Raw genomic sequence first — 25,325 nt, forward strand, 5'->3', positions numbered from 1 at the left:
CCATATCAGAACCCTTAAGGAACCCAAACTGTGACTCGGACAACACATTATTCACAGTCAGATGCTTAAGACAACAGGTTAACACAATCTTTTTGAAAAAACTGCCAAGAATGAAATTAGTTGATAGTTTGACATTACCTCTTTATCCCCCTTCTTGCAGAAACTGAACTTCAGTATATTTTAGCCGGTCTGGAAATGTTCTGCTAATACGAGATTGATTACAAAAATAACTAAAGATAGAACTCAACTCACATGAGCACTCTTTGATTAATGTCATCGACATGTTATCATAACCACTAATTACTTTGATTTTAAGGATTCTTCTGTGGGAGAGGTGAGCATCATTTCCATCTTAATGAAGTTATTTCTAAAGACTCGTCTCAGATATTTCATTACATTGTTTACTGTACTTGATAACCCCACGCTGTCAATAACAGAAACAAAGCTGTCAATAACAGAAACAAAGTACTTGCTTAAGAGGTTTGCAACACTACATGCACTTGTTACCAATGTCTCATTCATTTTTAGAGCTATCTGTTCCTATTCCCTTTTGGCCCCACCTGTCTCTGTCTTCACTATATCCCATACAGTTTTTATTTTGTTGCCTGATGTACTCATCTTTTTCTCACAATAAAGCTGCTTTGATTTCTGAATTACTTCCTTCAATATTTTGCAGTATTATTTATAGTGCATTACAATGGTAATATCAGAGCTATCCCTAGATAATAGATAGTGTCTCCTTTTTGTCCTATGAGATATCTTCATTCCTTGTGTAATCCATGGTTTATTTTTAGATTTGTTTTTTATTTGAGTTATCTTTAGGGGATACAATTTTTAAATAAGAAAGTAACTTTATTAACAAGTCAGAAGTATTGTAAACATCTATTGAGTTCATATCTTTGAGAAAACTTCTAAAATTCTCAATTTTTGACTCAGTTACTACCCTCCTGCACTCAGATGTAATTTTATATCTTGGCAAGTTTGAACATTTAACATAAGATGATGCTGCATGTCATGATCAGAAAGCTCATATACTATTGGTTATGTGATATGACCTCTTCCCTCTAGATTTATCTACAAAGACGTTATCAAATCAGTCCCACAGCATTTGCATATCCTAGTTGGAAAGTTCAGAGTTGGAATTAAATTGAATGACAGTGTTACTGAGTGCAATAATTGTTCACTGACACAGCTTTTCAATAAATCCAGGTTAAAGTCGCCAGCAACAGATATTATACTGAACAGCCAAAGAAACTGATACATCTACCCAATATTGTGCACCCCCCCCCCCCCCCCCCACTGCCCAAGCATGCAAAAGTGCCGTAACATGACATGGTATGGACTCTAGTAACGTCTGAAGTGGTGCTGGAGCGAACTGACATCATGAATCCTGCAGGACTGTCCATAAATGCTTTAAGAGTACGAGGGGGAGGAGATCCCTTCTGAACAGCATGTTGCAAGGCATGCCAGATATGCTCAATAATGTTCATGTCTAGGGAATTTGGGGGCCAGTGGAAGTGTTTAAACTCAGACGACTGTTCTTGGAGCCGCTCTGTAGCACTCTGTGGGGTGTCACATTGTCCTGCTGGAATTATCAAAGTCCATAGGAATGCATAATGGACATTAGTTGTATCTAGATGTATCAGGGGGTCCGTATCACTCAAACTGCACATGCCCCATGCCATTACAGAGCCTCTGCCAGCTTGAACAGTCCTCTGCTGACAAGCAGGGTCCATGGATTTATGAGGTCGTCTCCATACCCGTACACGTCCATCTATTCAATACAATTTGAAACGGGACTCATCCAACCAAGCAACATGTTTCCAGTCATCAACAGTCCAATGTCAGTGCTGACGGGTCCAGGCAATGCGTAAAGCTTTGTGTCATGCAGTCATCAAGGATACACTAGTGGGCCTTCGGCTCCAGAAGCCCATATTGATGATGCTTCGTTGAATGGTTCACATGCTGACATTTGATGATGGCCCAGCATAGAAATCTGCAGCAATTTGCGGAAAAGGGTTGCACTACACTGTCATACTGAATGATTCTTTTTAATCGTTGTTGGTCCCATTCTTGCAGGATCTTTTTCCGGCCACAGTGAGGTCAGAGATTTTATGTTTTACCAGATTCCTGATATTCACGATACACTCGTGAAATGCTCATATGGCAAAATCGCCACTTCATCCCTACCTCGAAGGCACTGTTTCCCATCACTCATGCACTGACTATAACACCACATTCAAACTCACTCAAATCTTGATAACCTGCTATTGTGACAACAGTAACCGATCTAACAACTGCACCAGACACTTGTTGTCTTATATAGCAGTTTCTGGTCACGGAGCCGTATTCTGCCTGTTTACATATCTCTGTATTTGAATACGCATGCCGATACCAGTTTCTTTGGTGCTTAGTGTATATGCTATTAACTTTCTCTCGTGTTAAATTAAGATTATCGCGTAATTTTATACTAAACTGTAGAATGCTATATAACTTGCCATAAAGCAAGATTTCTGTGGGAACTGATTAAGTGCTCCGCAAAAAAACTATTAATAACATGGCTTTTTTTTACTATGTTAATTTTTTTCTGTTTTATAATTTCCATGTTATTAGTTACTGTTTAAAATTTAAGTAATCACTTTATAAAACATGTTTTTCTGATTTTTTAAAAAATTTATTAATCTCCAAAATAAAGAACATGTTCCTTCAAAGCATCAGTATTCTCAAAGTATTTTGTTAGAGGAACAGTTTGGGAACCTCCGCCGTAAAGTCATAACCTTTCTTTGTTTTGCATTTTCACAACAGTAATACCATATCTAAGAGTAAATTATTAATAAGCAAATTTCCAGAAAAGAAACATATTTCAGTGATAATTTTTTTAGGACAAATCGAAACCCTGTTCCTTACTTACACACATGTACGAGGCGTGTTTTTTTAAGTAAGGTCCATTTGAACGTAAGTACACAACGAAAGGTTATTTCAAGAAAGTAAATTTATTTCCAGAAAGTACGTACTTCACTCTATTTTTCAACATAGTTGCCGAGTTTGTCGAAACACGTATCATACCTCTCAAACAATTTTAAAATACCCTCTTCGTAAAAACTTGCCTTCTGCTCTGATAACCAAGAGTTTACTGCCATTTTCACGTTGTCATCATCGTTGTAGCGGTTGCCACTGACGTGTTATTTGAGGTGGAGGAACAGATGGTAATCACTTGGCACAAGATCAGGACTGTAAGGTGGGTGGTCTAAAACTTCCCAGACAAAACTCTCCAATAAATTGTGGGTCTGACCTGCAGTGCGAAATCTTGTATTGTCATGAAGAAGCACAATTCCCTTCGTCAGCATGCCGCGTCTTTTGTTTTGAATCGCTCTGCATAGCTCTCTCAGGATTTGGCAGTGTGGTTCTGCATTGATAGTGGTTCCTCATTCCATGAAGTCAACCAACAAAACACCATGCCTATCCCAAAACACCAACACCATGATTTTTCACAGGGACATAGTATGTTTGGCCTTCACCTTTACAGGCGAGAGAGAGAGAGAGAGAGAGAGAGAGAGAGAGAGTGCGTGTGTGTGTGTGTGTGTGTGTGTGTGTGTGTGGGCGCGCGCGCCTACTTTCCTACTTTCCATGCTCTTTGCTTCGATTCAGGTGCGATATGCGAAACCCATGTTTCATCTCCAGTTATGATCTGACTCAAGGAGCCGTCACCTTCTTCATGATGAGTCAAGAACTTCATCGCACACTCAAATCTTTGGTTTTTGTGGTCCTCTGTTAGAAGTTTCCAGACCCAACGGGAGCACAGTTTCCTAAAGTTTAAGCAGTTCAGAAACAATGTTGTAAAGCACTGATCTCTAATGTCAGGGAACTCGTTTGAGAACCATGTTATTGTGAAGTGCCTGTTCTCACGAATTCTCGGTTCAACTGAAGCCACCAAATCGCCTGTAACCGCAGAAGGGCGACCAGAGTGATCCTCATCATGGATGTTGTCATGGCCATCTTTCAATTCTCGTACCCACTTATGCACTTTGCTTTCACTCATAACAGTATCACCGTACACTTCAAAAATCTGTTAATGAATTTCTGCAGCAGACAGGTTCCTTGCTGACAAAAACCATATCATTGAGCGAACCTCACACGTGGTGGGCAACTTGATAGTCAAACATTTTGAAAGCACATAAAAGAACTGTACAGGTTAGCTACAGAGCTGAAACTGAGCACAGTTGTTCCTGAGGCATGCCAGTACACGACGCACATGCTCGTTGTGGTACGAGCACGAACTACTAGTGCCTACAACAAAACAGACCTTACTTTAAAAAAACACGCCTTGTAATTAGGATACTCTTAAGTAATGTGCTTAACTTTGAAAATGGCGTGATGCCATAAGTATATGGCTAATTAAATTACATTTTGTTCTTAGACTTTTCAATTCTCAATGGGAATTAGTGTGGAGGAGTGAAGGTGCAAGTAATCACAAATACAATGTATTTTGAAGGGCAAAGGACAGAATTTAAACAATGCATTTTTCAACTGATTCACTATGTCTAGAGAATAATGTCAGTTACTTACATCGGTCTCTTCATTGTCATCCATTTCTCCCATATCTGCAAGGCTGCTACCAATACCACCACTGCCACCTGAAGCTGAAGACGCTAGTGCTCCAGAGCTACTGCTGCCACCTGCACCAGCTTTGTCCTTGTCCTTCTCTCTCTCCTTCTCACGGTCCTTGTCCCGCTCCTTTTCAGAGCGGTCACGGTCTCGGTCCCGGTCCCGACGTTCGCTGCCTCCACGCTCCCGTTCCCTGTCTTTGCGGTCCTCACCACCACGTTCCTTCCGCTCGCTGCGTTTTTCTCGGTCACGCTCCTTCTCTCGTTTCCTCTCCTCCTTCAGTGCCCGGACGTGCTCACGAAACCAATCCTCCCGCACAGATCCAGATTCTACTGCTTTGTAGCGTGGGTCACTATCCAGGCGCTTCTTCACATCCGGCCAGCGTGCATGTCTGTCAACCAGCTCTGGATGCTCCCGCAGCAACGCCATGAAGTCCCGCTTCACCTGTACACCATCATAATACCAATCAGTCTGGAGGCACACGACAACTATAAATAATAAAACGCAGGCTTGCATATGCTCCAAACCTCCACTTCTGCCAAGATGGCCCCCTCACTACAGCTGACTCTGTAGTGCTATGCAGGTAACAATACAGTACTGTTTAGGTATTTGATTTGAAAATAGTACTACTAAAACATAAACAACACCAAGTGCACAAAGTTGCTGAAATATAAAAATGCATCTTCAAGTCACTTTTATGAACTCTTATTTACATGACTGCAGCAAACCTCAAAAAGAAGTGTACTATTCGTCATTTCAAACATATGTATCACATGTTTTATCCAAAAAGGTAAGACTCAGAGTATGTTGACACCAATCATATAACTTTTCACCTATGTGTTAATTTCTGGATACACAAAGTAGAGCAATGATATTTGTTTCAGTACTTAGAAATACTGTTTTATGTTAGGAATACACAGCTTGCAGTTTAAGAAAAATACTACTCAAGTGGAAGGCATATATTTGACAAAGGCTCTTAACATAATAGAAAATAGAATCCCCTGATAATTGAAAATGTTTTCAAAAATCTAAATTGAAGAACATTGTTGATCACAGAAATATTATTTTCTTACATAATGGTGAAGCTAAACTGCATAGAGCTTCCTGTATTGCTTCGCAACCCCTTGAGAAATTATATAAAACCGTGTCTATTGATGTCCATGACAAAAGCGACATAAAATCTATTTAACAATTCAAAACCACAAAAAGAGAAACATTTTTGTGTGATCTTACTGCCAGCAGAGTGCCAGCTTAAATATGATAGCAGGAAGGTTGTACTGAAAAACAACAGTGTCAGTATCTATGGCTTTCATTTTATGGGCACGCTTGATAATTTGTTTTCAATATAGAATGAAACATTACTTCTGCTACTAATAACAAAATTCAGCATGAAAGTAATGTGCAGTAAGGCTACAAACAGAACATATCAGTTTAACTGTTCAGCTGTAAGACGTTTGTTCTATATCATTACGTAAAATTCTTTAACATTTCTTTTTTTGTTGGGCTACTTGCAGTACTAACCAACCAACACCTACAATGTAGCTCAGGCTTTTACTAGCAAATCAATTTTTCACTACCACTTCTCACATACTTCTGATGCTGCTTCCATACAAAATCATATAACACTGCCTAATGTACAATAGCTTTGTTTTGTGGATATAGGGAGTAAGTTTACATGACCAAGTTTTTCAGCCCATACCTATTCCTATTCCTAACAACTTTTTCTCCTGAATTTTTAATAATACCATGAAGCATATCTACTTTGAGACGTATACGAACAGTAATGAACAGGATGCTTAGAAAGAATTGCTTGCAAGTAAATATTGTACAAATAAGATGTGCTATGTAGCAACTAAAAAGAAATAAAGTGAATGGTGGAAGTCAGGAAACCACTATGGTGAATTTTAAAACAAGTAAAGATAAACAGAAAGATGCAGAATCTTAAGAAAAGTAGGGAAGAAATGATACAAAAAACTATTAAGCATTACAAATAGGGCAGCAATAGAATCAAGGGATAACAAAGTAAAATATGTTTTTCTGAATGAGACAGAGGAAAACAATGTTAAGAAAGTAACACTTCAAAATTATACTATGAAAGATTGGAAAATAAATCCTAATAATCATAAACATGGAATTAAACTGAGAAGATTAAGAAATAATTGTTTGTGAGACGGAGAAGTGACAAAATCGAGGAGGAGGGGGGGGGATTATTGCAGACCAAATACCAATAAAAAATCCAATGCAGCACATTCTTATGTATTATTTTATTTCTCAAAAACAAACACACACACACACACACACACACACACACACACACACATTCCTTTTATGCTTCACAGAGGTAACATACTTTTATATGCTTATAAATTACAGAAAGTTTTATTTTCCTTTTTGTCTTTCAATTATTTCTTTTGATCAAGATATTCGCTTCCTAGAAATCTGTCTATGTTCCTGGTTTCATGATATTCACTATCCAAAACTCCTCATATATTTCAATGCTAATTTTCCACTAGTCTGAATCATCTTTTTCACCTTCTAATTTCAGCTTCTGGCATGCCCATAAGCCTTATTCCTTCAACAGAGCCAATTTAGTTGTCTGTTTTCTACTGTTTTTGGGTTTAAGTAAATTACTTGTTGCCAGAGACTACTGAAAGATGTCTCCAATCATGTTCACCACAGTCTTGACAAACATTGTAAATTTTTTTTTACCTGATAACAGATTTAGTGATCTTTATTAAATGATTACACAATGAAGCATTACTTTTTTTAAATATTTGTATGCACTTACTCCACTCACCATTTTATAGATGTGGAAGACTTAAAAGACCAGTTCATATGCAACAATGTTCCATATACAAGGACATTTTTGTAAAAGTGGCTGCCAGTGTTTGAGACATGAATATTTGACTGTAGTTATATACTCACACAGCCACTTATTGGGTTTTAAAAGCATGCATTACAACATCTTTCAAATGCGAAACAATTTATATAGTTTCCTTCTGTAGAGCCAGAAATTTTTTATGTCAATCTAATGAATAATAAACGCAAGGAAATCAGTGTAACACTTCACAAATTTCGCATTTGTAATGAAAAATAACTTGCAGATTGAGTAATATGACAGATAAGCAACATAGTCTTAAATATGGGCCTTGACAGTCTAGTGTAAATGCTGTAATGTTCAGTAAATGGTGTCTATATGGATATAAATTGCTTTGCCATATTTGCACAAACAGCTCAAGGAAAATTTACATCTACAACATCAAATACATCATACTACTGGAACAAATTTTTAACGTTTTACGATGGTCTCAAAAATAATAAAGGGAAAATAAGTGTTGGAACAGTAAAACTGGGGCAGATACAGAGGTACCATTTGATCAATTACAAATTAATAACTGAAAGGGTATGAGGAATTGTGAAACTAGAGCACAGAAATGCAACATTATAAAATGTGTAAATTAGCATGCAGGATCATAAAAAAAAATTATTTTATGTCAAGAAAGTGTAAATGTGTTGTTAATAACAACACTTTTCAACAATTTTAACAGCCGCAAACTTCCAAATCATAAAATAAATCCTGACACAATAACTGTCATTCTAACAGATTAAACATTGACAGTGTATCTGTTACCAAACTGAATTACTTACTCAAGTGATAAAAAAATTTCATGAATTATGCTTTTTTTTTAAAAAAAAATGTATATAGAAAACATGTATACAGAATTATTAATGTTACCTAAAACACATCCTAACAAATCAAACAATGAAAACTCCAGGTAGGAATATCAACAATTTAGGAAAAGGCAGATAGCTACTTACTGTAAAGATGATATGTTACGTAGCACACAGAAACAATTAAAAGACACTCACACACAAACTTTTGATCACAGCCTTTGTTAGAAAAACACACACACCATTCATTCACACAAGCAAGCACACCTTACACATGACACCCAATCCTAGTAGCTCTGGCCAGAGTTGCCAGTCGTGTCCACGAGGTGTACTTGTTTGTGGGCATGAAAGGTGTGTGTGTGTGTGTGTGTGTGTGTGTGTGTGTGTGTGTGTGTGTCTTCAATGAAGACTGTGGCCAGAAGTTTATGTGCAAGTATGTTTTAATTGTGCCTGTCTGCTATTTAATGTATCATCTTTATGGTAAGTAGTACTCTGTATTTTTCTACATTGTTGACAACCTAACAAATGTTAGCAATCAACAAAATTTTTTAATTTGTATTATTTACTACCTAAACAATTTTTTATTTTCTCCCCTTGAACTAAAGTAACTTCTGGAGAATGTTGTTTCCCAGCTTTCAAAGCAAATAAGAACTACTGGGAGAGAGATAGTATGATAAACATACACAGCAACAGCAGTAAGTGCTAGTATTAACTTTCCACAATATATAACTAATCCAATAATTAAGGTAATTATCATGAATTATTAGGTATTACTAGGGACAGGAAATTTTTTTTTAAACAATAACACGTCTAACAACGTGATATCAGCAGTTTTAAATGTAACAGCAATCAATCTGCGATTTTTAGTGGCATAATGTGACATTGGCAGCTGTTAACTATGTCGCGGAAAATAGCACCAGCCTCTGTTACAGGGCAAAAGCGTTGTAAATCTGAGAGTGACAACTAATACATACTTATTGTTGAAATGAGATAATGACTTTTTCTCAGAACTAATTACAGTTTATAACTAGTTTAAACTAACAGTTCAAGAGGTGTTCTGTGTCCACTTGCTATCAAACTCCATGATTAAACAATACTATGTGCAATAGCATTTTGGCAATCATAGTTCAATGCTGTGTTTCATTACCACTAATGTACATTTTCGTAATGAAAGTAATATTACTGAACGTGTAAATATAATTCCAATCTAAGTTTCAATAAGATGAAAAATTTCAGCATTCGTCTCATGGGTAAAAGCAAAACAAATTTTACATTTCACAGCACAAATTCAGCTTGTAATGTGGGCTTATAACATTATTATTTAATATAACTGCAACTGTTTGGATATTGTTTTCAAGGTCATTGGAAGAGTTCCTACACTCCGAGGAAACACTATACAACGATTCATCAAGCCTTCATTCATGCCAATGCACATTTTTTGGTCTTGTAGCTGTTTCACACGGATGTTCAAATTTTGCAATTTGTTGTGTGCTGTCGATACTTTCTCCAAAATTCTCAAAAAATCTTAAGAGAGAACAAATTCTGTCTCTATTCACTACATCATAATTTCAGTGATTAATACATATGCTAAAATAATTCACGACTGAAAATTCCAAAGCCTGCAGTGACTGCTGAAGACTAGACACTGGAATTTAAAACGAGGAGGTTTTATGCTCCTGATGAATTTTTTAACTACTGCAATAGCAGAATTCCATAGGGGAGTAAGGACGCTATTTTGAAATGTGTGAACTACAAAATAAAGATTTTCAGCAGTGAATGAACAAATTCATTAAAAATGATGAGTATTTTGTTAATGTTATAAATATAGTTTGAGCTTCATGTTATTATAAGTTAAAACTTAATATTTAACGAAGTAATATATTTTGCTCCAGTACAGAATCAAATATGTTTAAAAATCAGATAACTAATAGAATAAATCTTTCATGCTAGGTGCTGATAACATTCCATGTGTAAATACAACGTGGAACACTATTGCGACTTCAACACGATACCGACAAGAAAAACAATGTATTGGAGCAGGTAGCAGAATAAGGAGCTATATTCGCTGAGAACCGTTGCAATTTTGAGGATTCTTTAACAGTATTATATACAACAGTGCATTCCTGAAAATCAGGAATAGAAAACATTTGTATTTTCGGTTTCTTAAGACAAATAACGAGGTGCAAAATTTTTTCCTCTTCCAGTTTTAACATGCTGGAACGCTTGGCTCTCCACAGCAACTTATGTAGTAGAATGTTTTGATGGAATTAATGAATTCATCTGCAATTTTGGCATGTGGGAGTTGTGTAGTGTCCAGTAACTTAGTTAATATGACTGACTTCAAAATATCCTGCTTCCCATGGATTACATTCAACGTTAAAACAATTTGACAAATGTTTCAGTATTAGGGGCAAAGGCATTTTTAGTGATGAAACAAATAAGATTTTAAAGAAGATAAAGTGTAAATCAAACAATGGAAACTCCAGGTAGGAATATCACAATGTAGGAAAAGATACATTGTCACTCACTGTAAAGGAGACACATTAAGTTGCAGAAAGGCACAATAAACACACACTTATACAAAGCTTTTTGTGACAGCCTTCATCAGTAAAAGAGAAACACACACCATTCATCTACATAAGCAAGCACACCTCATGCACTTGACTGCCAACTCTGGCAGTTCGGGCCAGAATGCAACTATCACATGGGATGGAAGTAGTGATCTGGAGGGAGTGGGGAAGGGATTGTAGTGAACAGGTGGGGGGGGGGGGGGGGGGGAGAGAGAGAAATGCTGTCTGTGCTTTCTAGTCCCTGCACACTTGGTCATGTGTGCATGGGGTGTGCTTGCTTGTGTGTATGAACAGTGTTTTCTTCTCTTTTGCTGACAAAGGCTGTGGCCAAAAGCTCTGTGCAAGTGTCTTTTAATTGTGCTTGTCTATGACTTAATGTGTCTTCTTTATTGTAGGTTGTAATCTATCTTTTCCTACATTGTTGATAAAGAGGTAAGTGCTTCATGCAGAAGTTAAGATGGGTTGAAGTGTACTGGGTTGCATCTGCAGAAGTTGTCAACTCTCGTGGCCACAGAGCCAAACAAATCAGTCTTCACATTTTAAGGACAATAAGTTTGAAACCCATTAATGTGGACGTGGGAAGCACCTTATAGTTTGTACCTGGGACGACTGGTCGCAATAGAGTTGATAACCTCAAATGATGTGTAAAACTTTTCAGAATTTTATTGCAAAGCAAGTGTTAATTCACTCAGGAAATGTTAACATAGTCCATGTCTGCAGACAAAAGGAGTTGATAATTGGCAGTTTGCAGCTGTGGCACTAAATGTTTTTTTGGATTCTGTGTTCCAATGTAGGCAGTTAGGGGCTATTTTCCTTTCTGACAGCAAAATCTCACAGAAGATAACAAAGAAATCATGACAATGCAGGGTTTCCTGACAGTGTCTTTTTTTCTTTAATCATCAACTCTAACATACATGTTTTCTCCCATTCCTTTTTTCTTTTCAAATTAATGTAATGTAATGTAAATAAATGTGATGTATGTAGTATAATAAATACAGTATAAATGATATAGTTTCATTTTCAATGTAGCACTGAAAAATGGTGAAGTATGATGAAAATAAATAACAAAAAGGGAAACAAGCAGGCACTAAATAACTCAGAAAAATACCAAAATTTGCAAAAACACCAAAATTGGTCATAAAATAATTTTTTCCTGTCCCTAGTTATTACCCCTGGGAAAAAAGTCAAGAAAAGCTAATAATAAATTTATGATAATGAAATACAATAAAACACTACATTACACCAAGCCCTACTATCAGCTACTTACAATTTTTTAAACTTCAGTATGAATTAAACTGAAATAATGTGCATTTAAACAGCAAAATTCTTCAATTTTTTTTTTCATTTCATTCTGGGTGCAAGCAAGTGCAAAAGGAATGCTGGTACCTACAACACACACTGAGATTGGATTAGATTAAAAAGGAACTGTTGCATATGAAATGGTCTCAAAATTTTTGTCACCTTCCAGTTGAGTAGAAAATTACTGCCAGTAAACTAACTGCATGGGCTTTACACACAAAACATTAAAATTCTATAAATAAGTACCACCTCTGAATGCTGTCACCAGTGCAGGATATTCAATATACTTCATTGTTTAAATTGACACAGCTTTTGTTTTTAACCAATAATGTGTAATGTTGTGTTCAGTCAAAATGCCCCACTCACTCACTTGCATTATGATTGAAAGGTTCATAAACAAATTAATTTCATCTTTAAATTTTAATGTTCTTAGTCATACACTAAACACTTATTTAAAGATATTGGAAACGATTTTACTTGACTAACAACTGGGGTTATACTTCCAATGTATAATCAAATTTAAATAAATCTTGTATCTTAAAAGAGAAACTTGCAGTGTTAATATTAAGGCAATCTGAATTACATGGGAATGAGTTGCTACCTTACTGGAGTTTAAGACACAATTGCATTTTAAACTAAATACTAAAGTGCACAGAGATGCTATGAAAGTTTATACATAATTAAAAATGCATGCAACTGTCCCAAGGGAACCACTGTGAATTAGCATACAAATTTGTTTCTAAAGTACAGTAATCTGGCCTTGAATGTGTCATTAAACAATGGAAAATTGTTGTCAGTTATCAGTTCCTTAACACAACAGAAAAGCGTCTCATGTCTACATAGGTGAAGACATTTCATGACTGTTACCTAGTACAGAACATTCTACAAAATTGTAAAGAACAATGCTTATTCATGGTACCAGGCATCCATTAAGGGTGAAAAACAATGGAGGCTACTTTAAATCACAGATGGATTGGTAACACTAAAGCACAAAACTACAATGAAAAAATTATGAATTTTACAGGATTCAGGAGAAGAGGAATTGTTGGGGTCTACTTGATGAGACAATCCAAAAGCAATTTGTCTGAATTAATGATAGAAAATATTTCCTTTCCTAGTAAGGAACATACTTTAAAAAAACTGTTTACCAAAAACTGTTGTTATAGAAAAAGTTTCAAAAAAATACACCAATACACACTCGTTTATGTACACAAGTCATCAAAGTAATTAATTTTATTGATGCTTAATTTTTCCTAATTTTCATTTGAAAGTAAGTTATTTTACTTTAAAGGATTTGACAAAATTCAATAGCAACTCTGAGTGATATTTGCAATCTAGAAATACATTCCAAAGGCATACACTGTAGCATATCCTATAAATGCCCCCCCCCCCCCAACACTCTCTCTCTCTCTCTCTCTCTCTCTCTCTCTCTCTCTCTCTCTCTCTCTGCTGATGTGAAAAAGGAAGTAGAGAAAACTGGTTAAAAATGGGAACTAAATAAGCTAGACTGGTGTGCAAAACTTAAGAAACAAACTTTCACATGGTATGTTCACCGACATGTAACCTGGCTCAATGAAACCTGGACCATATATAGAAAAAACAGCTACCATTTAGTACAGAAGGTAAGTGAAGGAAACATGCAATGACACTAATGTAAATTATACTTTTACTCAAAGACAATAAATACACTGAAGGTAATGCAATTTATGATGGACCCCTGGACATTACAAATGGCAGGACATGTTTCTTAACATGGTGTGATCACCGTAGACAGCCCCGCATGGTCTGCAACATGCTTCCATACTGGACACAAAGTTTATAACGAGTTCTTGCGATGGACCGTTCCATTTCTCTGTAGAAGCTGGTGACAACTGCTGGATGCTCGTTGGTGCACATGGACTTGCTGCAATACGTCTCCCCAACACATTCCATATGTGCTTGATGTGATTTAAGTCAGGGAAACAGGCAGGCCAAACCATTCCTTGAATATCCTCTCACACTAAGATCTGCTCCACCTTCGGTGTTCAATGCCGTCACCCACTGTCATCAATAAAGTCAGGGCCAAATGCACCTCTAAAATGACGCACAATGGCAAGGAATACAGTATCAAAATAAAATTGATCAGTGTGTGTACCGTGTACAAAGACTTGGAGGTCTGTAGGCCTATGGAACATTATGTCTCCCCACACCATAACACCTCAATTACCAAAATACTTGTGTTCAACAATGCTGGACATATCCTCATTTGGCAAGAGATGGGAACAAATAATGCACCCAGGAATATTGTTGAACATTCTGAAACAAAAAAATTGTGTCTCTCCACAACAAAAAGCGGCTAGAAATGACCAGTTGTTAATAGTGGCATGCACATAAGAGGGCAGGTGGTGGGGCAATCACTGAGCAAAGGAGCTATATACCATGTAAGGCTACTGCCAATATCATCCTGCCACACCTGCCTGTGGGAAATGCACCAGGATGTGTGTAGGACATTGGGCATCGATTTTTGTATTAGTTTAGGTATAGTGGGATTACTGAGCCACTATGGTGTTCATTTGGGGTGGCCAAGTAAATACAACAGGTATTATTTTAAGAGGCAACAATGATAGTTTTTCAAGCGTATAATCTCTGCTAGGCAGAAGCAGTGGCCAGCTGAAGCATTTATCACTTCATTGTCAATTACCAGGATCGGCAAGGGCTGGAGCACGAGACATGTGACAGAGACAGAGACCGCACTGGTGCTGCTGTACAGTGTTCTCCATCTCTCTGCTGCCTCCTCCTCACCTTCATTCTACTATAGTGGAAAGTTCACGGATGAAGCAGTTGGATTCAAAGAGGTGGTTCAGGTGCCTGGCCTTTAATCCACTTATCGATGGCTTCCACATAAACGATATGCTTGCAGGCATGCAGTGTATAACTCACTATGTTAGACTGACAGATTATGTGGGATACAGTTTAAAATGGCAAGCTATACTACAAGAAAACCATGCATGAATTTGATTTCAGTTTCGGTGCAGTGACCTACACGGTAGTTACATTCTTTGATCTCTTCACGTTTGTTCACAGTGATCTCTTTTGGTAGAACACACATTCTGAATATACCAGATTGACACACTGTTCATCTTATGCCCCAGTAACAATGCTTTGTAGCCGAGCTGGCAGAGCAGAAGATTGTGTTATTAACAACCATGTCAATAACAATCAAACTTCATTTCAGTAGCACACTTTAGAGTTTCCTAGTGTGTAAATATGTTATAAGCTGGCAGCATATTTCATCAAATGGACAGCAAAGTGACAATTTCCCTTCTGGGATACAATGAGAGAAATTAAGTACACAATTGGTAGTCATGAATAAATTTTTTTCCAAAAAAGTCATTAATTACCTATTTGTCATTCTTAACTTATACCAACAGTAAGACCCAAAATAAACTTTTGACATTGAAACACATTGATGGTGAACAAAAAAGGGGACTTTAACAAATTTTACTTATCCACTTTCAGTTTTTTTTAATTTGTTACTTTTTATTTATTTACTGTTAAGTCCAGCACATACAAATGATATCAGTGTGTTCAATAAACCTTCAATATTCTCCCATTTGTTTCCTAACTGATCTATAAAGGCAAATTCCTCTCATTGACAGTATCTTAGAATCTGTACACTGATTTTTTTCTTAAGTAGCTTGTTATTCTCAGGACAGATACTTGCAATTTTTTCTACCAGGTATCAAATTGAGGCTGCCACAGGATTTGTGAATAGTACTGAAAACTGAAATTCATGATTGGCAATAATTGCCTGTACCTATTTTAAATGTTGTTTCACATACAGAACTTATTTCCCAAATTATTACAATTTAGAGCTTTTTTGTTTGTTTACAGTCAATTCAGACAGGTGGCAACACAATTTCACAAAGCAATCCATGTTCAAAGCAGCTAGGAATTTATTCTGTATGTCACTGATGGAACACTCTTGATATTAACATACTCAGTCATATTCAGCCACCACTTAAGATACCAGTTCGTTCCTATAGTTATGTTTCCGTAATTCTATATGAATGTTCGGGTAACAAAGTAGTGTTAATGTGAAACCATCAGGAATTTTGAACAAACTGTGCCCAATGAACTTAACTCAGCTTGGTAAACCACCACCTCTTGATTAATGGTGAGATTGCTATCACTGCATCTAAACTTCATTTCTGATTATCAATAACCCCCTTACACTAGTTACAAAAATCAGAACGAAACTCCTTCCTTCCACTTGGTATCTGCCCACACCACCAGAGCAGGCCACATTCAGCAGTGTGGGAGATTTTCAGATTGACTCTAGGAACAGATCAGCTGTGGAAATCTACTAGTGTAGGTGACACTTATCGTCATCAAAGGAAATGTTCGGCAACTCTAGCACTGTCTACTGATTATTTGGTATGAGACTGAATTGGTTACATTCATATAATATTCTCTAGCCAACTCAATGAAATATTCTAAATAACTGAGACATAATACGCAACACTGAAAATTTAATATTTCAATTTATGATATCTTTCATTTTATGGGCTTTTTGCCTTCATCACCATTACAGCAATGGGAGTAAGTTCACAGAAGCACCATTAGGTTCACCAAGGTAAGGCTAATTTGAGATTTCAACATAGTATCACAGAAAACCAGTATATTTTAAATCATATTCTTTTTCTTTTTCTTTTACTGAGCAACATATGGACAGAAATTCAATGCACAAATGAAACCAGAGGAAAGCTTGTGTGTTCCTACGACTGCTGTTCTATAACCTGAATGCCATGCTCCTTACAGATGTCACCCTAACAATGTGGAACGGATCTAACATCAGAAGCTGTTTTCATGGAATTCCTAGATTGTCATCAGTTTTAACATACCTGTCACCAGTACTGACCCCGTCATATTTATAGCCAGCTTAATGCCACCTGTAGTATGATAAATCATACAACTTCATATTATCATGGACGAAGATTGGAGATGATCATAGGAGGCCCAGATATGTACTGCACCTCTGACACTCTACACAGAAAGTTGTGACATCCATCTGACTACTGAGACCACCACTGAATGTCGTCCTATTTAGTTACCTTGCCACGCAGCTTTTAATAAAGACCCCATTTTTTTCCCTACTCCCTTCTTACAATGGATCTGGAATACAGGAATTACTATTTCTGTGTAATATTTCTCTTTCAGATTGCACCAAAATAAACGCATGAACTACGATTTTATAATCCATTAGCATCAATATTATACTGGGTTAACTCTGGCCACGATCATCATTGGCCAATTTTTATGCTATTAAGTGCACCAAGAATACTACATTCCCAAAATGAATTTTCAGTCTGCAGCAGAGTGTGCACTTATCTGAAACTTCCTGGCAGTTTAAAACTGTGTGCTGGACTTAGATTGAAACCTAGGATCTTTGTTTTGAGGACGAGTGCTCTATGTACTGAGTTTTGCAAGCAAGACTAAGTGTGCCCTCAACAGCCCTATCACCTCCAGTGCCTCTTCTCCTACCTTCCAAACTCTGCAGTTCTCCTGCGCACCTTGTGGGCAGTGAGGGTGGGTCTTGAATGTTGCTTGGAAAACTCTGTTGGTGGAGCATTTGCCGGCAAACGACAAAGGTCCCAGGTTCAAGACAAGGTATGGCACACAGTTGTAATCAAACTGGATGTTGTCTGACTCACCAAATGATGGCAGCTGCTGTTTTTCGTCCGTTTTTACCATCAACTACATATTTCTACATTTTCTAGCATGCGTCTGACAACTTCATCTAAAGTATATCAATTCATATCAAACAAAAGTAGGTATATTAGAGAAATAACCAGCTGTCTGTGTTTCATTCATCCCTGTCAAGGATAATGAAAACGCTTTGTAAGAGTGTGAAAGTGAGAGAATCATTGAATGTCAGCACTAGCAAAGTTTTATTATTGTTCATGTAACTTTGTAATGAAACTGTATTGCAGATGGAATAAGTGCACCAGTCTAACAATCCTGTAGACTACACAGCTCCACATGCTACTAACATGGCGGGTAAATGTCTATTATGCCACAAAGGTCAACCAGCATGCTACAGAGAAACACTTTTTCCAAGTAATACGTCAATTACTGTGAACTAAACAGACTTGGGCATCCAATAAAATGACAGCACTCAGTAGTATTAAAATGATATTGCTGCCAAATGAACGGTTCTAATAGATCACACTTTCTTTTGCAATGGATTGGTGACCTCAACATTTCTTGGGAGATACGTCTCAATCACAACATAACCACTGAACCATCAGATAGAAAAACAAGACACTGAGGTGTGGTTGGAATGTGGGCACATTGTTAAGACATACATAATGTTTTCATAGCATTAATCCATGTGGAAGGCACTCTTCCTCTGAGGTGTTACAAATACCTCCTCTGATATCACACCTTCATATGTATACAATAATTGCCTTCTCTAAGGAGGACAGAATTTTTCAATAAGTTAATAATGCCTCATCACATGGCAAATGGCAGGAAGTCTTTTGAAGAATATCCCTAGGCTCAAAATTCCCCAGTTCTAAACCAAAATAAATATACACAGAACGACATTATTCATTACCCCACATTCAAAAATTGTGGGTACACTATAGTCTGTGTGGCTTTAGATACCATTACTTTCACATGGTGTACACACAGATGAGGAAAAAAACTTCCCAGATTTCCTGGTTAAAAACACACTTCTCCCAGATGCAAATACACTTTTTCCGTGTTAAGTGACAGTATACTTTTCCTCAGAACTGTAAAACTTATCAACCCTTTGAATGGTTATGGTTTTATACACTGGCATAGAATTTCCTGGCACTTTAGAAAATGAAACTCACAGAAAAAAAAACACAATTTTGGAAAGATACCTGATGTGCAGTAATATGTACTCTGCATATTTTCGTATAAATTTGAATTCCACCGAACACCGCATTTTACTTTCCGAAGCATTGAAATTGAGATTGCAATGCGCTTTTGTAAGCCAGTCATAGCTTATGCCACGTGATCTCGCCAGCTTTTGAGAGCGGCTATTCAGAGAATACGACACATGATGTAGTCAGCCAATAGCAACATCACTGTTAAGTAGTGTGAACACACAAATAGGAAAAATTAATGCTTTAAATTAATATACATAGTGTTGCAAAAAGGAAAGAAAAGAAAAGAAAAGTTTCACATATAATATTGGTCTCTAAGATTAATAAACTGTGAGAGAAGCTAAGCTTTCACATATGATGTTTATCTTTTTTGCGTGTCTTATGCTTTAAGATACATCACACAAATGTGCCAGTAAAATTTTTAACGACATAAATGTATTATCTTCTGGGCTCAAAATTATTGTAAATGGACATCCTCAAAGAGTTCATTTTTAAACGAGAGTCAAACACACTGTGATTTAAGAAATTAACCGTACATTCTCGCACATAGTTCATCTTGTGTAAAAGGAAATTTACTTTGAAGGTAACACTTTTCAAACAACCATTCGCAATATTTTCCCGCGACCTATTTAATAGGTTTGTTTCAGCAGTTGCCAGAGAGTGCCAGATAACAGGCGTCACCGCGCTTGAGCAGCTACGATGACGCAGGAAGCCCGTATGTTCATACATGTAAAACATTAAAAAAGATCTTACATTATGTCATAAAAGAAATAAGACATTAGAGGATGCCCAACAGCATTGGAACTTTGAGAATCATAGTACAATTTGGCATATGGTGCACATTTGTAAGTCCAGATTTGGATGTAAATTTTCTTGGAGTACCAGTACTGTATTATCTCATGTTTGGTTCTTATTATGGCACAATGCCGTAGGTGCTAGAAGAAAACGTGTGCTCGAAATGCAGTGAACAGCTGAAACTAGCCAATAGTGCTGAATTAAACACTTCATTTCGAATAAATTGACTGCCTCAGCGGGAAAGTTTAATCAAAGCCAAATTCCTTTAGGAAACCGACAAAAATAACTTCATTGTTCTGCAAGGCGATTAATGATTGACTGTCAGAAAAGTGGAAATAAAATAAAATCAAACTAATAACATATTTAAGCCTTCTGTAATTATGTGCATGTATTTTAATTCACTTTATAGCTCCTGGCCACAGAAATTCGTCCCCCCTTCCTTCTTCTTCTTCTTTTCTTCTTCATTTGACGTAAACACAGGTCACATGAAAACTACCCACCTCAAGACTGCTCTGTGCACCCATCCCGGATCTACAGTATTTCCGAACCGGGGCAACACTAGGTACTTCTACTCTGGTAGACTGAATCTCCAGATTTTACTAGTAATTATAACAATGCTGATAATTCGCAAATCATCAATCACATTGGCAGTCACCCGTTTGGCTTTATTCTGCTCAGCTCGTATAGCCCCATTCCCTTTTGTCTGCAGTGAAGTTCATTTCTAGATGCCACAGGGACTCCCCTGGCAGAGACATCACGTATACTGCGCATGCACTCAAAAATCAACTTATGATTCATTCAGAAATCAACACAGAATTTGTTCAAAAACCAACAGGGATGCGTTTCAAAATCATATGAATAATTGATAAACCAACGTGCGCTGAATGCTAGGCGCTTTGTGAAACAAGGTCTCGCGAATATGTATTTGGCACCCCCCCCCCTTTCCCCATGAAATTGCCGCCCCCGGGCAAATATCCCCCACTGTCCCCTAGATCTGGGCCTGTTGCCCATGCATGAATCTGGGAACTTAGGTGTGTCAGTAAAATTTTTCTGGGTAGCATCTTGCTGTTATTGCTTATACAGCTAACTGCCACACTTGTGTAGCCAGAAACAAGAGAAGATACTACTCATATGTGACTCTACAGCGCATGCGCATGAGCTCGCTCACAACTGCTCAAATGAATCTAATGTAAGCAGTTGTGGCGTCATGTTCATTGGAGGCAGGTTGTTGTTATGAAGTATTGCATAATCTTTCTTCGTTCACGTTTTATTGCTCCAGTATTATTCTGTAATAGCGAGATACAGTAATATCCTTTGTTCGAGTATTGGTTCTTACCAGTTAAGGTTACAAAAATTTAACTGAAAACTAAAGCAATAAAAAATTCCTCGGTTTCTCCCGAATGAAAAAATTCCTTGGTTTTTTCCGGATCTCCCGGTTGTCCTGGGTCGTACACACCCTGTTCCAGTAATGGAAAGTGGTAGTATTGATGGACAATACAGTGAATTAATATCTTCTATTCATTTGTTGTTTCCATTTCCAAATGGAAATAACATTCAGCAGAACACCTGGAAGCAAATCGTTAATTTCGTCAAAAAAACCTGAGATATCAGACTGGAGTGAATTTTGCTGCATGTTTAAAACTGAAAATTGATTCATAAACCACGTAGGTAACAAATGCAATTTCTTCATCTCAAGAATGCGAAAGACCAAGAATAACATCAAGTTCTGCAGGGAACATTGTTTGTTTTCAAACAACTTTCTACATGATGGTAGAAGTTGCAATAGTTTGTAGGCATGTCAACTGGCACCAATACTATGACCTGAACCACAAACGTTGGAGCACTTACCACAAAATGAGATGGCTGATGATGTGACAACTCTTGACACGGCCAGCCCAAAAATCTGGACCCATCTCTAGTAGGTAATGTGGATTATATGAGTGCAGAAACAAAGAATGTCTTATGTTTGAATGGTAATGGCTTGAACAGTTTTAAATACGACTTCTCATTTTGTTTTCATTTAGTTCCCTTTTTTCATTTCTCTTGTTACTCTGACTTGTAGCTGTAATAATCATTTCTTTTAAAATTGAAAATAGCACCAAGATGTATGAAAGTGAGCTCTTTAAACACATACGTCCCACACCATTTCTATAGTATCTATAGTATTCTCCTCTTCATTTCTCTGAATTCTTGCAGTCTTTTATGTTTTGAGGCACTAGCACATCATCACAACAACTGAAGATTATATCTATACATTCTCCGACATGAAAATCTCTGAGGTAGCAATCAATCTTTTCCTCATGAGATGATCTGCTTGTTGAAAGAATTTGCCCACTTGCCAACAAAAACCATTTGTATGGATAGAAGACTATTTAATGAGTTAATTTTCTGCTCCACTCCACCAGAAGTACACTTTTTAAATAGAGTGTGCTAATGACGAAAAATATGCTTTCTTACAATATAATGTTCTGTCACTAAAGTAAAGGGGGGAAAATATTTACAGTGTTCTCTTTAATCTCTTAGCTTACAAAATTAAGTAATTACTTATTAAGTAATACCTGAAAAAAATGCAGGAAAAGTTTAGGTATATAAGTTAATGTTCTTAACATTATTGAAATACATGATGATGGGCACTGGGACACTACAAAATCCACTTCAATGTACACACAAATCACCACCTTTCAATATCTGTGAGAAGTAAAGCAATCCCAGTATGAAAGCTAAACATTATAACAAACTGCACTCAATATACACCCTAACAAGCAAGTTTCATGCAGATGCCAAATGAGGATGCCTGGTACCAAAGAACAAACAAAGTTTGACTCCTACTGTCACCTAGTACGGTGCCTGTTACAACTGAACTGGTGACCTACATTCAGCAGTGGCAACTGGCACAGAAGATTATTTTCTGACCAAAATGTAAGAACTGAATACAAATGTATGAATGAATCAAACAATGAATAACACGTGTGTGTTCATAAGACTTAGTACCATGGCAGTAGTATCAAGTGAGCGAGAAGAAGCTGTTTCTAGGCCGAGGCGGGGGAGAGACACTGGAATTCGCTGCACCTGCATGCGGGTCTCACGTGCGTGTGTGCATCCTTCTGCCTTTCTGTGTTCAGCTCGTCTCGCTCGTGCTCTTTACTACATAGACATTCCTCATTAGTGACAGCACTGTCACCATTAATTGAGTACAGTGCACCCGGGGAAGGAAGGAGCACAGCAGGCACATCAGTTTGCAGAGGTAGTGATTTACCAGTGGAGATAAATCTGCCAACACTGGTGGGGATTACCTCCATTGGCTGTACCCTGCTGGTTAGCTGAAACACACTACTTTGCTCCTACCTTCTGCAAAAAATAACTACACTGACAGCTGAAATAAGGACTGCAGTTAACAGTCTTCTTTATGTAATTTAAAAAGATAAATAAAATTGGAAACTAGAATTCATATTTCAATAATTACATATTCCTAGTATGAAGAATATTTTTAGCCTTTTCCAAATTGCCAGTTTCATTACACTATTCTCTAAAATAAATACTGACTGACTGCACAATAATTTCAGCATCTGAAAATTTCAAAAAAGAAATAAAATACACACCATGTTTAAGTCAATGTGTCTAACATCTTTAACCCTCAAAACTGCTTCTTCATGCAACGTGTAGGATTTGGTGGTTGTAGTTAAAATTTAAAATTCTTACAATTGCTCCTACTTATTATTAATCCACAATCTCCTAATAATATTTTTGGTGCTTTAGTGAAAACTTTAGAGGCTCGATTACACGATATGGTTCCTTTTAATTATACATGTCACTGTTGTTTGTTATTCTCAATTTTCATTCCTTGGCATGGATGTGACCTCTCTCTTAATATTTCATTGCAATAATTTGGAAACTTAGCCCACTTCAAAGAACATATTCTATTGCCCTTAAACTGATTTTTTTTAAACAAAATATATCCCCATCATTTTCCCCAATTTCCATATTTATGATGCCAATATTAATCGTAACAACGACTATACACTTGGTTAGTTCCAAGTGTATTACAGTAATTACTTTTACTGGATCTTCTTTATTCAGGAACTACAGTTATGTGCCAGGACTGAGATACTAGTTGAAGAATATCGTACTGTTGCACAGCATTACTTTAAGTCTACCTTAAAATATGAAAGAACTGAGATCACCTAGCCAACTGTGGGCTGCCACTGGCTACTTACATGAATGACATCAAGGAATTAAGAGCATCTGTTGCCTGTTTTCTCAGAGCTTTAATAGCAAACTCAGATTACTGATCTAATACTGAGCTGAAATAAATGAATGAGAAGTGAGATAAAACATAAGAAATTCTTCTCTATGATTACTGAGAACTTAGATTATATCCAAATGAAGTCTGACAGTTATGATTCAACATACTGTGAAATATATTCCATGCAACTTTTGATTCTTGCATTTTAGAACAACCTAATCAGCACAATATTCCGGCATAATCTTTCAAATGGAAAATAGTTTAACACATACAAAATATAATTTGAAAAGAAAAGCAGCAAGTTTCATTACTGCAATACACATTATCTAAAACATTTGTCAAATTTCAACGTGTCAGAAAATAGAGCAGACAATCACCTGTCCCACAATTAATAATAATTCAAAGCCACAAATTCACTGAAATTCAGAATGAAAAAAACAGTGATCATGAGACAGGTGACAGACTACTGAAGCAAATTCGGACTAGTTGATAAAACTTATCATCTTGGGCTGACACTAGGATATGGTTACAGTTAACATCCACAAGAACTAAACTTTTAAAGCTGTACATGACACCACGTAAATGTTATGACAAAACTTTTAAAATGCTGGACATGAACTGCTGATAAGCACATACCAATATTATATTGTACTTTACTGTATTGTACTGTACTGTATTCTGTAAGCAGTTTTAAACTGTGTGGTGTCATGTATGAAAACAAATATTGATAATCTGTAAGACAAAAAATTAAAACATAAGTTTAAAGTGTATCAATTTATATCACACAATATATAAACCAGTGAGTTGCAATTGTTCATAGCAGTGCGCTGTAAGCTGTTTCTTATTACACTTGTCTCTAAAGCAACTTTAAGTGGAAAATTATAGCAAAATAAAATAGTGTGGCAGTGATTTACAAAATGAGCTTCTGTATGTTTGGATGCTTTAAAATTAGTTTCTTATTTTGAATGAAGTGATTTTTTATTTCCTTCACTATCAATTTAAGAAACTAAACATATTTTCTTCTAGAGTACAGACTGAAATGACAAACGCTGTCTCACTTCTATTAATTTAGGTTAGGTGTACCAGGTTTAAGGAGCACACATTCAACAATGTTAAACTCATTTTGCAACGTTCACTGATAAATAACAATTGTACCAAAACAAAACCAGAATGAGCAGTGCTGCTATGTCTAAAGGAGCCATCCATTTACCACACGACGACTCAATGTATATGAGTAGGCTTTTA

General features: G+C 36.7%; 1 protein-coding gene across 1 annotated transcript in view; it reads right to left on the reverse strand.

Moving 5' to 3' along the window:
- Positions 1–25,325, reverse strand: part of LOC126166489 (transcription elongation regulator 1) — a 245,277-nt gene that overhangs the window by 37,214 nt on the left and 182,738 nt on the right. Inside the window, exon 14 of the mRNA XM_049920407.1 lies at positions 4,567–5,049. Within this exon, the coding sequence (XP_049776364.1) occupies positions 4,567–5,049 (483 nt within the window). The remainder of the gene's footprint in view (positions 1–4,566; positions 5,050–25,325) is intronic.

This window comes from Schistocerca cancellata, chromosome 1 (assembly GCF_023864275.1).
Source record: "Schistocerca cancellata isolate TAMUIC-IGC-003103 chromosome 1, iqSchCanc2.1, whole genome shotgun sequence".
NCBI classification, from domain to species: domain Eukaryota; kingdom Metazoa; phylum Arthropoda; class Insecta; order Orthoptera; family Acrididae; genus Schistocerca; species Schistocerca cancellata.